The sequence below is a fragment of the Schistocerca americana genome, chromosome 7, assembly GCF_021461395.2.
Source record: "Schistocerca americana isolate TAMUIC-IGC-003095 chromosome 7, iqSchAmer2.1, whole genome shotgun sequence".
In the NCBI taxonomy this organism is placed as follows: domain Eukaryota; kingdom Metazoa; phylum Arthropoda; class Insecta; order Orthoptera; family Acrididae; genus Schistocerca; species Schistocerca americana.
In genome coordinates this window covers 142344737-142362253 of record NC_060125.1, presented here as the reverse complement: position 1 = coordinate 142362253, position 17517 = coordinate 142344737, and the positions used below count along the sequence as shown (strand labels likewise).

The 17517-nt window shown below is 41.1% G+C and overlaps 2 protein-coding genes across 2 annotated transcripts in view; one reads left to right on the top strand and one right to left on the bottom strand.

Annotated features, from left to right (window-relative positions):
* Nucleotides 1-17517, top strand: part of LOC124621833 (nucleosome assembly protein 1;2-like) — a 344932-nt gene that overhangs the window by 180568 nt on the left and 146847 nt on the right. The window lies entirely within an intron of this gene.
* LOC124621829 lies at nucleotides 8357-10678 on the bottom strand. The gene is made up of 2 exons (XM_047147268.1): nucleotides 10438-10678; nucleotides 8357-8570 (listed from the first exon to the last, which is right to left on the bottom strand). Exons 1-2 carry the CDS (start codon nucleotides 10649-10651, stop codon nucleotides 8446-8448), a joined length of 339 nt encoding a protein of 112 aa, XP_047003224.1. The 5' UTR covers nucleotides 10652-10678; the 3' UTR covers nucleotides 8357-8445.

The window sequence follows — 17517 nt, the reverse complement described above, 5'->3', positions numbered from 1 at the left end:
ATGTGTATAAAATAAAGCAGCAGTGCATTTTGCAGTAAATAAATGCCTTTATTACTCAGTGTCCTATAAATGTAAGCTCTAGCACATACATAGGTGGTAAGCAAGTATGGAAAATGATTGCGAAAGATCCAAATTTTTTGAAAATGCTTCAGTGGTCGATTGTAAATGATATTTTCTGTGATGCAACATAAAATCACCATAACCCATTTATGTATGAATGTTGCACATTGATGTAAATTCCATTTGTATTTTTCCTTAGGAAATGACGGTGTGCACCATACAGCACTAGTGCTCTTGCATCAAAGTGTTCTGATGCAAGAAAAGCAATGTTATGTGTTCTTAGTTGGTATAAAGCTTCCAAAACTGTTTAAATAATCGCAGGAAAGTCCTTCGACATCCCATTTAACGATGGAACGAAAATTTTAATTTTAGTCTCTAACAGTTGTGAGCCTCATACTCATCTTTGAATCGATTACATGAGAATATGTTTCTTCAGTATAATTCCATGAAAATATCCACATTTTCTACAAAATTACTGCTTAATCTTCTAACGTTTTTCGGAAGACAAGAGACAGTGTGGTACTGAGTTGCAAGGCTGGCACGTCTCTCAAATCAGTTAACTTGCATGTTGTGTGTAGCCGATCCTCTTCTCTGGGCAATCAGCTACGTCGATCTCCTAAAAGCTCCTACTCCGAAGACCATAGCCGGTTAAAGGAATTTATTAAACTTCTTCTCTATTACTGAAATAATTTAGGTAATTGTAGAATACTTTTCAGCTCAATCACTTTATATTTTCAACTTCTACAGACAACAACTTCTGCAAGCTGACGTAGTCCTTAAGCTTGATACTCATTTACACATATTCAGATATCAATGGTTTGATAACCAAATAATTTGTGGACATCATAAATGTGTCTTGCTTCGTTCATAGCCAAGACATGAAGTAAGTTAAAAGTTTCTATACAATCCATGCTTCATCTGTCTCTTTAACATGGCACCACAAATCACGGAATATTACACACACATTCCTTGTACCTTTTGATATAGATTGCAGAGAGCTGCCGGTAACCACTTGTCGGTTCCGGTCGTCTGACGCAGCTCCTAGTCTTCTCATGCCAAACGTCAGACACGTGTTGCGTAGTAAATAGGGACTTTCACACTTGCGTTTAAAACATCGGCAGAAGGTCGAGTGGTTCCAGAATTTACGTGGAAATTCTCGAATCACCACATATCCCCCCACCCTCAGCTCGAACACGCGGTATTTTATACATAATCGCCATGTACATTAATATCACATAGAACAACACTTATGTCCTCAACCATGTCTCTTCTTTAATTAATCGCCATGTGTACTCTCGTTATTGTTACTTAGTCGTTTCTCTTTCTTTTCATAAATCTCTATACTCCATAGAGCAAACTTCTGATTCTTGTCTTCCCACTAACTCTTTACTTTATTGGTTTTTTTTTTTTTTTGAAATAAGCCCTTATTTATGATCTCATCTCGTATTGCTTTTACTTGCGAATTGCGAGGACTGTGACCTTAACTCCTAAACTCCAGATGTTCATGACACTTGAATATTTCATCCTTTATTTTAGAACGTTGTATTATCCTTTTCTCAGTAAGTACTAGTATCATTATTTCTAGTAGTCTAGGCAAAATAATAGTGTTCCTATTGACACTCATAAAACATAATATAGAATTCAAATTTACCAGAATAATTTCTACAAACTTTTTGTGACTTTTTACGATACTGTCCTTTCCCCTCTAGGAAGAGTACCTATTCCTTACATACGGGTTGATCTTTTGAGTACACTTTCTCCTTCCTTTTTGGTAGGTACGCCCATTTTTTAATTCCTGTTTGCCTGTGGTACAGGTCAATCCCCTTCTTAGTGCCCTTGTCTGCATGGTATAGGTCAGCCTTTCTTAGGTCTGCCTATCTGCCCTTTTCATGCAATACTTGCTGGGTACTTCCCCTCTTATCATTCTTACTTAGGTTATAAGAGTCCCCCTATCCCACAAGTCGTCAGAATATTTGTTAGACTGACGTTCCTGAATAATTATCACAATTAGTTCCTGACTTATGCTCCTTATCATTATGATAGTTTTTTTTCAAGTACATAGGCGATGTAGAACCGTCACAATGAACAACCATAAGTGCATATTTCTCTATGTGCATATTTTTCCCCCATACAACACTTGACGGTTCTCACATCCTTTTAATCTGGACTTTCATTGCTTGCATCTTTGTGTTATGGTGTGCAAAAACGGAAGTGTGTTTGTGTTGCCTGATTCTTCGGCCTACTTATATGAAATAACACCACAGAAAATAAGGACTTCAGCGATAGAAGTATATGCATATGGAAAGAGGGAAAGCTAGACCAGTACTCAAATGAGAAGTAAGAAACGAAAAAATAGAAATGGTTGCTAAGATTGAAGAAGAGAAAGAATATAGCCCCAAAAATAGGAAACCCTTCCCACCCCATTCCCCAGGATCCTTACTTCACCGGTACTTCAGTTAGAAGCCGGAGGAGATATGATGTTAAATGGCTCCTACAGAATGGACATTCTCACTTTCACATTTGAACTCCCTGAAGAAAAATCTCAGCAATCCCTATGGAACTGCAAATGGTGAAGAATCAGTCACACTTGTCTGCGAGGGTTGTGTGAAAGATGTGGTGTGTGTTTAGTGTTAGTCATGCTTGTACTTAGACTACCCACGCTTTCCAAAACTAATACAAACCCTCCCTTCCACTTCACGTCTCATAAAAGGTATAAAATGTTCTACAAAAATAGAAAATTATACACTACGATAACATAGTTGTTCAGTCATTCTGTTTATACTATACTTTTATACACACATAAAATCCTCTATCCAGTTTATGTCGTCTCGTCATCACTTGGTTTAAATAGTACCATCATAGTATAATTTCCACTAATATAACATTCTATTCATTTCACCGTTCGTCCATGATTATCTCAAATTGGCTTCTATCTTGTAGTACTAAAATTATAAGATAGTACTAAAATTATAAGATAGTGCAAGAATTCAAGAATAGGTTACAGAATAGTTTAAGATTTGAAAGGAATTCGGTGCAGGAAAAATAGTACAGAAGAAACTGTAAACAACTAGGGATCATACGGTCGTCGCTTCGCCCGTTAACACAGAACGTCAACGTCCCTCAGAGATGTACAGTTTTATGTCTTTTACATTGTATTTTCCTTTTTCTGATCCTGTTATAGGATCTACTAAAACTAAGGCTTTGGGATGTACCACCGTTTGTACTTGGCGAGCTCCCTCATACTTCTGAAACAATGTATGTGTTTCTTTCTTCAGGGCAGAGCTCTGAAGATATTGTTTTACTAGAACTAGGTCATTAACCTTATACTGAAGTTTGACAGCCTTCTCGTTACATTTACTCACTCGTTGTTGTGCTCTTTCAACCAAGTTCTTAGAAACTATCGTTTGATCAAGTTGGTAATCAACAGTAGGTTGTTCTGACCAAGTGCAACATTTAATAAGGGGCTCTCCCACATAAGGTTTACCTATTACTTCCAAAGGTGTTGATCCAGTTGATAAATGTGGTAATTCATTTAAAATAAACTGAATGTTTTTAACTTACATTGTGCATGACGATTGTTTTTCATGGCATTAATAACCCTTTCACCCAGGTTAGAAGACGGTTTATAGTTGGAGATTAATACTTGACGAATATGTTCCCAAGCTAAGAATTCTTTAAAGTCGTTACTAACAAACTGTGGTCTATTATTGGAGAGGAATCGTTTTGGTTTGCCTACTGCGAGAAAATATTGTTGTAGATAGTGTATCACTGTTGGTGTATTTGCTTTCTTAATACGATACAACTTAACATACCTAGACCAACACTCTATGAGAAAAATGTACAAACCTCCTCGCTTTCCTACCATTCTAATTAAAGATGCTACCGTATGTCCCAGCTTTTTAAAATAATAGAACTTGTTCATGTGGGATATACACTTTTTTATTCCGAAGTGTCCATACCCTGTATTGACATAGAACACTATTTCGTCCTCCATCAACTTTGCAATGCATAAACGCCACCATTGAGATGTTACATTGTCTCCCCAAAATAAATTATTCCCTATAACTTTCCGTTTCTCTGCTTGATTAGGGGGTAAAGATTTTCTAATACACATAGCATATATTTCTGTAAAGTAGGGATCACGATGGATGTTGTCGGTTATTCTTTTAGCCATCTCTCGTACCCTGGTGTGTGGATATTATACTGTCATGAAATTAATTGCAAAAATTACTCTGGCTCCTTCTGCATGTTTTAATTCGTCCACGCCTACAGGCAACCTAGACAAAGCGTCAGACCCAATATTCTCAGTACCTTTTACGTACTGTATCCTAATGTCATGCTCTGTTAGGAATAACATCCACTGCAATAATCTACTATGCAACAATCGACTGTTCATTAAAAAGGATAACTCTTGATGGTCAGTACATGCATCGATTTCTGACCCTCCATATAAGTGTTTGGAATTCTTCGATACTCTGTACTATTGCCAATAGTTCCTTTTCAGTGGCTGTGTAGTTTAATTCATGTTTATTAAGACTACAGCTAGCAAAAGCTATAGATCTGTGATTTACTTTATCTATACATCGCTCTCCTTGGGAAAGTTATGCTGCTATACCATAGACGAATGCATCTGTTGAAATTTTAAATGGCTCACCCATAACCGGATGGTGTAATACGGGTGATTCGATCAGTGCTCTTTTTATATTTTCAAACGCATCACTGGCCTCTTGGTCCCAAACCCACGGTATTCCCTTCCTTAATAATAGGATCTAATGAATTAGATCCTGGGAGGCCAAGAGCGACGAAAGTAGCGGCTGAGCACACGATCATCACCAAATACGTGCGCAAGAGATCTTTCACATGTCTAGCAATATGGGGTGTTTTCTTTGTTCTAATAAAACACCGTGTCATTCCAAGCATGTGTATCAATTTTTAACTCTCTATGTACATTACTACGTGGTTTATTAAGTTTTCAGATTTATACTCACTTTTTGATCACTCGGTAGGTTGATTAACTGGAATAGAATAATTTTAGGTGTAACTTTACCAACAGTCTTTTCATCAACAAAAATAGATTGGCCAACAAACCGAAGCCCAATTTCAATACTATCATTTATATCAGTATACAAACATCACTTTTAGCAGTAAATCTACTCAAAGTATCATGAAAATTAAAAATTGGCATTTTTGATTGAACGAATTTTTCAAAGATTTTCAAAGTAGATCGACCAACAGGAATCTCTATTGTGTCTCTATCACAATACAATTTATTATTTTCGATATAATATTTGGAGTTAAAAATGTTGTATAAGAAGCAGCAAGTGCAACATTAATATAACTGTCTTATATACATATAGTTCATGTTATTTCTAAGAACAGATAACTTACCACTTAGTCATGATAAATGACTTATTTACTACAAGTAAGAATGTTATTAATTAAATGAAAACTGATTGGCAACTAAAAATAAGAATTCCGGGTAAGAAATAAGAAAATGAGTAATGGCAAGCTCTTACCCAATTCTATTCAATGTGCAAAATAGCGTCATGTGGATGTAAGAAAACAATGTTAATCATTGAGAATTATGTTCTAGTTTCAGGATGGTTCAATTGGAATAAAAGCACTCATCTATATATTTACTGTAAAAGATTAGATCAGTCAGAATATCCAGAACTTATAAAAATGTGCAAAGAAAATTTTACTATTTTTATCGAAAATAATGATGAACTCATCCCCCTGGATCAGCGTCAAGACAACTTGCTTGTGGTGTTGGGTGATGTTATTCTGAAAAATGAGAATGTGGTTAGAGAATATTTTATAAGAGGCAGAAATTTAGGAATAGATTTGCTTATAGTTAGGTTAGAAATATTGAAAAATACCAAAACATTTAGTTTTCTAAAATGTTCTTAGACAAGATGATACAAATTTAAATGGTATTTAGCATGAGTATTTTGGGGGCGATTTTAAACAATATTTTAGTATATCATATAGTAAAGATAAGTTTGTACTTTTTACAATAAATATGAGTAGGAAACGTAACGAAGGTAAGTACACATGCCAATTTAAACTTAAAAAAATAATTTGTTAATGCTTTTTGTCCACAGTAAATGTTTGGAAAGAATCACACATGAGGATGGCCCACTCTCTAAACGAAATTACCGACTTTATTATCAACATTGTGGGCACCATCCATAGAGGCACACTTATCACAACACATAACCTTACTGTATGGCACTCAAATAGGACTAATACTGGAGACACCTGCTGCACAGGGTGACATGCTAGATGTCAAAATGTTCACTTGACTCCCAATGAATGGTGACTTGCAGAGGTCACTGCACTGCCATCATACAACATACCTATACATATATCAAGAAGATATTGGGCAGAACTACAATCACAGGCATGATTCTGTCGATGCAGTCAGTTTGTCCCCATCCAGTGTAATGTGATGCCACTGGGGCACATTGAATAACTAGAGTTAGAGACAGTGTTCATTCTGTAGACACCCCCCCCCCCCCCCCTGAGTAACATCTGTGGATAGTTGTAAAAACTTCTGCTTTCTGTCAAGTTACATTCATGTGTAGATAGTTGCGTTCCTATCCACAATAAAACTGTAATTTAAGTTGTGTTAATGTATGATGTTTGAGGCAAAATATTATAATGCACATTGTATTAATGTACAGTGTTCATGTTTGACTAATAAGGAGACTTTTTGTCTCTGAATAACTCAATATATATGTGTTTTGTGTGGATTTGATTCATAGAACAATCCAAAGTTGTTAGGTAATGTATAAATATGTGTAGGGTTATAAGACTCCCCTAAGTATTCACTCAGAAACAACAACAATTGGCAAGGATGCCATATCATTTTTACTGTGCTTGGGACATCTTGTTTAAGGCGAAAATAGGTGTTTTAATTAATATTGTTAAAATGGACTATTACAAGAATGATGCTACATCATTTTTACTCTGTTCCAGAAATTTTTTGGTTACAAAATAGTTATTGAAAGTAATACATGACAATTTAGATGCCCCTGTAAATGTATATGTGGCTATTAGAAAACCAGTCCATTACAGGTTAGTAAAGATACTGGATAAGTATTATGTTTGTTTTATGTGCTTGTAGAAAGCAAATTTATGATTGCTGGAAAGTCTGCTGCTGGCAACCCTGCAAAGAAAAATTCCAATCTGTTCTAAACCCAAGCTGGGAGTTGCGTAAATTTTCTCTTCAAATTGTCATTCACATGTGTGCAGCCCTAACTTCCGTTGACTAAAGAAACGTATCATGGTCTACGCCTGTGGTACAGTGTTGGCTTGTCACTCATTTACCCATACGATTGGGATACTTGCTACATCACACTTTCACTAATTCAAACATTTTCAAGATTTTCTATTGGGTCTATAGTTTTTCTTATAGTTGGCTTTTGTATACCATGTGGTCTACCACACAAAAAGTGTAATCTTTCATTTGTTGTTGCAGTTGAATTGAGTGTTACTAATCTGAAAAAACATGTATACTTACCTTTCATTGTGTGTCAGTTATGAATTATGTGCCAAAATGGAGTTTACACACACGATGTATTATCCACTTCGTTATCTGATCACAAACTTTTCTGTTAAATGAACCATCTGCAGGAATATTCGTCTATGTGAAGCAAAACTACAATCAACAGAAGCTGTCTGAAATCTTTGCATACTTTATAGCTGAGAAGATAAATGATGCTGCTGAAATCTGAGATCCCTTGCAGTAATTTTGCAGAAAATGCGCGCATTTTCATGGAGTTTTACTGAAGTTACATATTCTCATGTTAGCAGTTCAGACAGAAAGATGAGTATGAAACTCAAAACTGTTAGAGACTAAAATTAAAATTTTCGTTCCATCGCTAAATGGGATGTCGAAGGACTTCCCTGCGATTATATAAACAGTTTTGGAAGCTTTTTACCGACTAAGAAAGCATAACATGGGCAATTATTATAAGCACTGCTTTTCTTGCATTTTCAGACTTTGATGCAAGAGCCCTAGTGCTGTATGGTGCAGACGATCATTTCTTAAGGAAAAATACAAATGGCATTTACATCAATGTGTAACATTCATAGAAAATTGAGTAATGGTGATTTATCGTTACATCACTGAACACATCATATACAGCTCACAAATGAAACATTTCCAAAAATTTTGGATCTTTTTCAGTCATTTTCCATATTTGCTTACCACCTATGTACGTGCTAGAGCTTACATTTTTAGGTCACTGAGTAATAAAGACATTTGTTTCTGCAAAATGCACAGCTGCTTTATTTTATACACATGAGCGCAGGGTACAGGAAAACGTGAGCAGCACCAGACTGCGCCTCCACAGTGCAGCGCCTCCTCGGCAGCGCCGACTACTTGCTGTGGGCGGCTCTGCGGGCAGCGCCTGACCTGGCGTGGGGCCTGACTGCAGCTCTGCCTGCAGCGTGTCGGCTGCCTGCACGCGCGTGCTTGGCGTGGCCAGCCCGGGCGTGAGCACCTGCTCAACAGGAAGCAACACACGTGACGTTCCAGTGATGTCTGCTCACATCCATGTCGCACAAGAAAACATCAGCAGTCATATTAACAATACTTGTCTTTAATTAATCACTAAGTCAGCATTTTATACTCAGTTAAAATACTGAAGTACTTAGACGACACACAGCTGGTTTTTTGACTGATTTTCTCTGGAATTACTGCTATCCTATTCTTCAAGAGTACTGTTCTAAGCCATAACTGCTCGTTGTGGTGAGCCGAGTTACGTACAATGTAACTTATGTTGATATTTTAAACCATACTTACCTGATACAGGCATTTGTTATGACAATCACACACACATATGTTGTAAAGTATGTAACTGTTATAATAACCAAAAGTTGTTTGTTCTATTGCAGATGTTTAACATATGTCTTTTTCCTAAAACTATTACATACTACGTGTATTATGATTTTCGAAAGCACTTTTAGTGTTTTTCTCACTTAACTATGCAACTTACGAGCTGTTATCTTTGTTAACAGTCTTTCAAAATCACAATAACATAGCTAAGCACATTTCGTTGTAGAGACCAGTAGTTTGCAGATCATGAGGTGCAAGACTGAAACGTATTTGTATGCTAAAACCTAACTTCTGTAAGTTGTTCCTTAATATCATTCCTAAAACAACTTAAGGATCTTTTTAAAAAGTCATGCAAGAGGGCAGTATGAAACAGACTGAAAGCTGCAATGTATCTTCAAATTATATTGTTCACATTTATAACTGGATTTCAGTAACTATCATGTACTTTGCAATAACTGTATTCTTAAGCTTGATGTATTGCTCTATCAGTTAGAGAAACTGCAGAAACATTTCTTCGTACTTGTATGAAAGATTAAAGGGCAAGTGGCCAAATGGCTATTTGCGAAGCTTGTAGCATTAATGTGTATTAGATACACTGATAGATAACACAAAAATTATATTTCAGGTTGAAAACTATTGCTAATCCACAATGTCACAAACATTTTTCATTATACTCGCAGTAAAAAATTTGTTTACTAAACAATATGCAGTCGTTCACATTAGGGCACAACAGTGACAACTATTCACTATAACTCTTGTGTCATTGCACGTGTAATCAAGTATCTTGTCTGATGACTGTTTCCTGAGCAAACCAGTTTTGTATGTAACATAATAAAAACTACCGACAGAACAAGAGACGTCAAGAACAGTGAAAAATATTGTCACATTTGTTAGAATGCAGCTAATGTTGTAGCTTTTCGATAAAGACACACTATCACTGGTTTTTATTAGAGAAGCAAGAGCGTGTAGCAGTTAGTGTTTACATGTATCTCCATTGTTACTGATGCATTGCTTTCTGGATTGTGAACTCCTGTTACCATTATATCCTATTCAACAACACTAATTGATGTAGGAATTCTTAATGGAAATTATGTAGCATCTGTATAGAAGACTGATAAAAACGTATTATTCGGAAAATATGTTGGCAAACCATTTCGGAATAGATATCATCCACGTACGACAGATAGCCCCTTTCTGTGGCGTAGACATGAATCAGCGGGGCCCTAATAAAATTGCGTGTTTAGTAAGTATGAACCAACGTTAAAGATCAGTACTATTGAATGTAGGAGTATATTTAATGTACGCAGTAATGGTAAAATGGTTATAAAAAAGTTCTTCAAACAGTCTCTCTCTTCTTGCAGACAAAAGTTTGACACTTTTAAAGCGTAGGAATAATTTACGTTATCAACTAGGGGTTTAAACCTAAACGAAATTACACAAAGACGGGCACTGGAACTTCACCAAAACCTGATGATGTGAATGCTGCGACAGTAAGGGCCGGGCGCTTCCCACCCGCCTCAACTGGTGTTTACCTTTGCCTGCCAGCCTGTTCTCCACACTCCCAGCGTCCCCACCACCGCTCCCGTCGACGTCGTCGTCTGTTGAGCTGTCGGCGTCGTCGTCAACAGCGTCTCTGTTTTCGGCTGCTTCATCCACCACTTCCTCCCCATCGTCTGCAGCGGCGAGCGGCGTGCGGTACGCCACAAGAAACACACTAGCGATCAGCAGGACGAGGGCTGCCTTCATGGTTACAGTGGCTTCTACTGTGGGTGCCTCTCGACAAGTGCCGCAAGTGAACTCACCCACCTCTTCTTATACGGCGCGTCCGACTCTCATCGCCCAAACTACTGCAGGTAAGGACAGCTGCTTAGTGTGTACGTCAGAAAGTGCGGCTATCCATATCGGCGTCCTATCTTACAGCTGGAAATATGTTTGGAGACTTGGTAAGAAACCTTGAGCCACAAGATTAGACGAAAGAGAATTGTGAGCGCAATAGCCGATAAATACGCTACAATCTATGAGAGCAAATGATAAAAAAGTTTATAGACTTGAAGTATGAACTTTACGCTTTCGAAAGGACAGTACATGCAACAGCACTGACTTAGTTTGATAACAAATTCACGAACGAATAAGAATTTCATTTGTACAATGTTTTCAAACCATCCTCTGATTTCTGATGTTGCAAATTGTTAACTCATTATACCAATAATTGCCGGCCGGGGTGGCCGTGAGGTTCCAGGAGCTTCAGTCTGGAACAGCGCGAGCGCTACGGTCGCAGGTTCGAATCCTGCCTCGGGCATGGACGTGTGCGTAGTCCTTAGTTAGGTTTAAGTAGTTCTAAATTCTAGGGGACTGATCACCTCAGAAGTTAAGTCCCATTGTGCTCAGAGCCATTTGAACCATATACCAATAATTAACAGTAATTTTGGTTTTAGTTCGCCATGAACCATATTTTTCTGTTGAATAACTATCCAAGTATCTCTAGATTCTCCTCACAATAAACCATGACATGAAGGTAGACTGTGAACTCCAGCATCGACGTTTGGTGCTCTCCAGCTAAATTCCAAATTTGCATTTTACTCTTTCATTTCCTTCATCGTTTCTTCCATGCAGACGAGAATAACAACAGTGAGAACCATTAGCCAGGGTTCACTGCCGTCTTATTTTCCAGTTTTCTTTCGTTATTAGTCACAGTTTTTATATATGGACTGATTCATATAGGAAGTGTTGCAAGAACCTCATCAGTCCGATGTTTATCAAATTTTGAGGCGTTGTTCATCACGTAATGTTTACTAATAATTGAACTATGTTTCCATTCTGAAATGAGACCCATTATCAACAGCACTATGACGTGTGACCCTGACAGATTGTGGTGCATTTTTGTATATATTACGTCACAGAAGAAAACAGACTCCTAACGCATTGTTCAGGAATCTCTTATCACGAATCAAAGCTTTGCTGTTTCAGTTAATACTGACAACTCGAAACTGCTCTGTGGGTGACAGATCAGGAGGCTATGTAGGCCAGTCGTGAATACGTGTCTCAAGGCTTCTGTGGCTGAACTGCAGTTTTTCAGTTGCTTATTTCTTTTGATACTGCAGTCATCAGTAGTATGAAAATTGTGTTTCGATATATGCAGGTTGATTATAATTAATTTAAACTTTCTAACCGCAGTAGGAAAATCACCACTGGTCATAATGAAGTCAAATTGCAACATATGTTATCGGAGAAGGGGGAAAACGTATGTCAGAAGAAAAATAAATAGTTAAAAAATGTAGCAGTAGATGGCGCTGTAAGCATAGTCGTCGACTACACATGACAAATGAATCATACAACAATGCATAAGGTTTGACGTTAAACAAAGTTTGCATGGGCGTACAGGTGTGATCCTTTTAGTTCCGTAAGCCCATCCACCACGGATAGGTCATATCACATCAGATGGGAAAAATTGGTTTTTAATTGTCCTGAGGCAAAAAACCGCACAAATAGCTTGACTCACATCGGCTTTTAATTGTCCTGAGGCCAAAAACCGCATAAAAAACATCAATCAAAATCAAATCCGATTAATTTCCGTGCGACTGTCGCGAAACACGTTCAATATGCTGTCCACCGTCTTCTGCAACAGGGTGAGATGAGAAACAGCATGTCCCACAACTGATCGAAGTGTCTTCGGGGTCACGTTGAGATTGTGTTGCGCAATGCGTGTCTTCAATGCAGCTACATTTGCAATCGGAACACTGAATATTCAACATCTTTCAGATAGCCCCACATCGAGAAGTCACGCGGATTAAGGTCAGGTGATCGGGATGGGCAGGCTGTAGGGAAATGGAGGCTGATAATGCTAGCATTTCCGAAATGGCACTTCAGCAGCTGCTTAATTGGTTTTCCAATGTGCGGAGGTGTGCTATCTTGCATGTAAATGATCCCATCCACACGTCCACGCTGTTGGAGAGCTGGAATGAAGTGGTTGCGCAAAACACATTGAAAGCGCCTTCCACTGACAGTGCAGGTAACAGGACTGAAAGAACCACGTCTCTTCGAAAAAATATGGCCCTATGATAAATGATGCTGTAAACCAGCACCACACAGGTACTGGTTGATTTGGGTATGGATTTTCCGTTGCCAATAGTCGACAATTCTGTGTAATGACATATCCTGTCAGATGGAAGTGGGCTTTGTCTGTCCACCAAATCTTCCACGGCCAGCCATTGTCGACTTACATGCGAGCAAGAAATTCTGAAGCAAAAGTCTCTCTTGCAGGCAGGTCAGCAGCGAGCAACTCGTGCACATGGGTAATTTTGAATGGACAGCAAAGAAGGATGTTTCGTAGGATTTTACGCACCGTGCTCACGAGTATGTGCAACGTTCGGGCAATTCTCCGTGCACTACACGTTTGCACACCACCACTTGTCTCCTCCTGCATTGCTGTGGTCACTGCTTCCACTGACGACGAATCAATTAATTTCCTCCCTCTATCAGGTGCACATCAAAAGAACCCGTCTTTTCGTTTTTCCGAATCATTTTCTGCAGATTTACGGCAGTCATCGGACCAACGCCTTTTTTCAAACACTTCAGTGTCTAGAATGTCTGGAGAGTGATGTGTGCACAATCATTCTTCTAATACAGCTTTACAAGCAGAGCGCGATCCTGCATTGAGACAGTGATGGCCGACGCGAAAGGAGGAAAGCCATTTTTTTCTTCTTTTTTCCCTTTCCCCTATGCGACATGGTACAGTACAGCATCACCAGTATTTCGCGGTCTAACTGTGTTGGTGAGGCAGTTAATTCTTCCACAGTGCAGTGACGCTGCGTCACACAATTTGGAGGTGTGACGGTGGGTCTTGGAGTCCCGTACCATCCTCCAACAGTTACAGTACGACACCATTCAGGCAGAAAAATGTCTCCCGACATGGGCAGGTAGTGGAGTATTGGATGCAGAATGGGGGCTAGTCCCACCGAAAGATGTAGCCGAGTTGGGCGTACCATGTCGTTAGCTGAGATCAGGATCTGAGTCCTCTAGGATGGTTAGAGGGTGGAAGTGTGGTCCCAGCGTGACGTAACCCATGAACAGTGTCCCACAGGGCATCCACTTTCTCACAGAGGCGTCTTGAGGGGGACGATAACTGCTTCCTCATGGAGAGTCACAATCGTCGCGAGTGGCGGGGTGTGCAGGCTCCACTGTAGAACCTTCTTCTGCAGGCACTGCATCGTCCACATCTTGGTGACACTAATCGTTGCCCATGCAGTGGACTATGCGTGAAAGCAGGCAGGATAGCTGCCTTGTAGATGTGGACCTTGGTATGTAGGTGAATTTCCCTACTGCGGATTGTTGGCGACATACTCCGCATGACAGTGGAATGGCAACTTGCAGTCCATCAGAACCCCTTGATACGTGGCCGTCGGGGCCAGGGCATCTGCACGCCTGCAATCGAAATATTGCGGCGGAGGAATGGGCACCGTTTGGCGAAATACTGCCGTAGTTTTGGCGGCATTGAGATTTATTTTGTTTGTCCAGCACCAGGTGATGGTGGCGTCCACCTGTCGCTGGAGGCGGGCGACGACGGCTTCAGTGATACGTCCAGTGGTGTATAGTGCTGTGTCGTCAGCATATTGTGACAGGTGGCACTCGGTGATGACTCGCATATCATTCACATGGGTATTTAAAAGAATGGAAGACAGCACCGATCCTTGTGGAGTGCCTGCCAACAATTGGTGAATGCCACAACGCATTCCCCATTGAGCCATGAGGAAAGTCCTACCACAAAGGAAGTCACAAAGGAAGTCATCCACAATCTTGACATAAATATCCAGTATAGGGGTCCGCATTAGCATCTTGTGTGCCAGATCTTGTCGTAGGAGTTCTGCAAGTTAAAAAAAAAAAAAAAAAAAAAACGGCTGCTGTCGACTAGGCGGTGTTGAAACCTTTGCTGACTTGTTCAATGATTTGTAGGAACTGAAGTTCGGCAGAGAGGTTCGAAATAATTCCGTACTGTTCATATCGGATCGTCCCTGCCGCCGCCAGATGTTGGGAAAGTCGGTGGAGAATCACAGATTCAAGGACCTTCACCATGGTATTTAAGAGGCTGATGGGCCTGTATTTGGTGGGGACCTGGGGACTGTAGGGTCCTTGAACAGCTTGGGGATTGGAATCAGGTTGGTTCCTTCCACAGAGGGGGGAAAAAGCAGACGAGAGACAACCATTTAAAATGTTGGTGAACAAGAGGAGAGGAGTACGTGGAAGGCGGCAAAGATGGTCATTTAAAATTCTGTCCAATCCAGCGGCTGACCGGCAGCTTTTCTGTCGTAGGATCTGATGGAGTTCTGCCGTGGAAGTAAGGTGGGGGGTAGACAGAGGTGGACAGCTGCAGAAAGCGGCAACACCTGGCAGGACATCGTGTTCATCTTGTAGTTTGTCCAGGGAAGGTCTTGGACAAGAGGGTGGTTTTGGGCCTCTAACGCATCCGCCAGCATTTCGGCAATTTGGAGGGTACCATTCGACAAGCCTGCTGCCACACGAATAGGATGGGCAGTTGCCAGCACAGAATGTCACAGGGCGTGAATGTCAGCCCAGTCAGACATGGTGTAGGAGGAAAGCAGACATCCTGTCATCCCACTGTCCGGACTCTAGTCGGCGGCCGAATTCACGCTGGAGGCACCTCAATGGGCGTTTGTCCTGAGGATCGCGGAAATGCTTCCACCGCCAGCGGTAGCGATTCTTTTGTACCTTCAACTCCTGTAACAGGGGAGGTAAATCGTCCAAGGAGGTTAGAGGCCGAGGTACAGAGGAGGTGGAGAGCTTCACTGCTTTCTGTATTTTGGCAGTCAAGTAATCCACGGCAGAGAGGAGCGAAATAAATCCGTACTGTTTAGATCGGATCGTCTCTGCCGCCGCCAGAGGTTGGGAAAGTCGATGGAGGATCACAGGTTCAAGCACCTTCACCACGGTATTTCCTGGCACTGTCAAGTCGAGGTCGTGCTGGGTGGTGTTATTAAGTACCCTGGTGGACTTGTCCCTATCAGTGAGGGTCACAGTGGAACGAATATGAAATGAAAGAGCAGTATCGGTGAGGTGGAGGGTACTGGGTCATGGTCAGACGCCAGTTTATGGGGAACCTCCAATGAAACCTGAGTGGCGACGTTTTGAATATGGTCACAACCAGAACGTCTGGCTGGGAGTTGGAACGGACTGGTATATGGGTAGGTTCATGGGGGCCATAGACCGACAGTGCTAAAGTGTCCTCCAGGCCTTTGGGTTTAGAGACCCGAGAATGCCAAGCTGGATGCTTGGCATTGAGGTCCACCCCAACAATGAGCCTGTCGAAGGCCGTCAACGTGCGAAGGTCCACTTCAAGCAGTGGCTTGTTTGGGCTCAAGTATGTTGCTGCAAAGGTAATGGCACCAAGGTGTGTGTAGATGATAACTGCTGTGGCCTCTATGTGTTCCATTTACTTGAGAGTCTCTTGGGTATGGACAAGAGTTTTATTGAGGAACACAGCCGTGGCTCCACCACAGTGATTGAGGTGGTCAGAGCGGTAACACATGATGTTATGAAGGCAGAAATCGTCCGCCAGTTGAGGTGTGTTTCTCTGACCATTAAAATACGCACACAATGCTCATGGGGGAAGGCGTTCAACTCCATGTTTGATGCCTTTGGCATTAAAAATGCAGGTGACAAGTTCCTGAGGGGGATGGTGGGGGTGTGGTGGTCGATTCGGCCATTACAACAATATTTGACTAAGCCATTCCACTAGGGCCATGACCTCGGAGAGTCCATCCTCCAACCGATGGATTTTTGGGCAGTGTCACGAATAACAGCCTGGATGTGAGGTTTCATGAAAAAGCAGACGACCTGGAGGATTTCGCCTACATCCTCCCAAAAGGACGTATCTCTCCAGCACTGGGGTAGGGTTCCAGGTGGGCTGCTTGCATCTGCAGCGGGCAGTGGCGGGAGTAACTGTAGGCAGAGTGGGGGTAGGGGTAGAGGGCAGGGATACAGCCACATGTGGACTAGAAGGGGCTGCAGTTGGTTCCTGTAGTCGGTGAGCATTGGAAGCCATCGTGGTAGAAGGCAGTGAAGAGGAGACTGGGCTGCAGCAGCAAACTATGTCGTGGGAGTCTGGGCAGAAGGGGGCACATGTGCCTCAGATCAGAAACGTCTGGTGACTGAAAACAGGGAAGTTGGTGGTATCCCGTAACGGCGGGGTAGGTCTATTTGTTCTTGGTTACCTTTGGGATGAACATGAAGACTTCAGTGCCTTCTGGTAGACAGGGCACCCCCTGTGGGGATCGTGGGTCGTGTCCAAACACCTGGTGCATGTAGGTTTCTCCAAGGTGTGCAGTTCTCCACTAAATGTGGGCCATTACACTTAACACTCAGCAATGGTAGGGAGCAGTAATTCCCAGTATGTCGTAAACGTTGGCATTTGCTGGAAATAATGTGCCCATTTCGGAGCTCGTACGATTCAATCCGGGCATTCGTGTATAGAAGGTATAGAAGGTACCGGGTTTGGTAAATCCACTCTCTGGGAAATGGAGATGACATAGGCAGAGCAAGGGGTCAACACCTGGATCTCAGGATTTCTCTTGCTATACTGGTGGACCAAAGGAGTCGAA

Coding starts and splice junctions, on each gene's coding strand:
- LOC124621829 (XM_047147268.1), bottom strand. CDS start 10,651: ATGAAGGCAGCCCTCGTCCTGCTGATCGCTAGTGTGTTTCTTGTGGCG. Junction 8,571..10,437: donor GAACAGGCTGGCAGGCAAAG/GTAAACACCAGT, acceptor CCTGTTGAGCAG/GTGCTCACGCCCGGGCTGGC.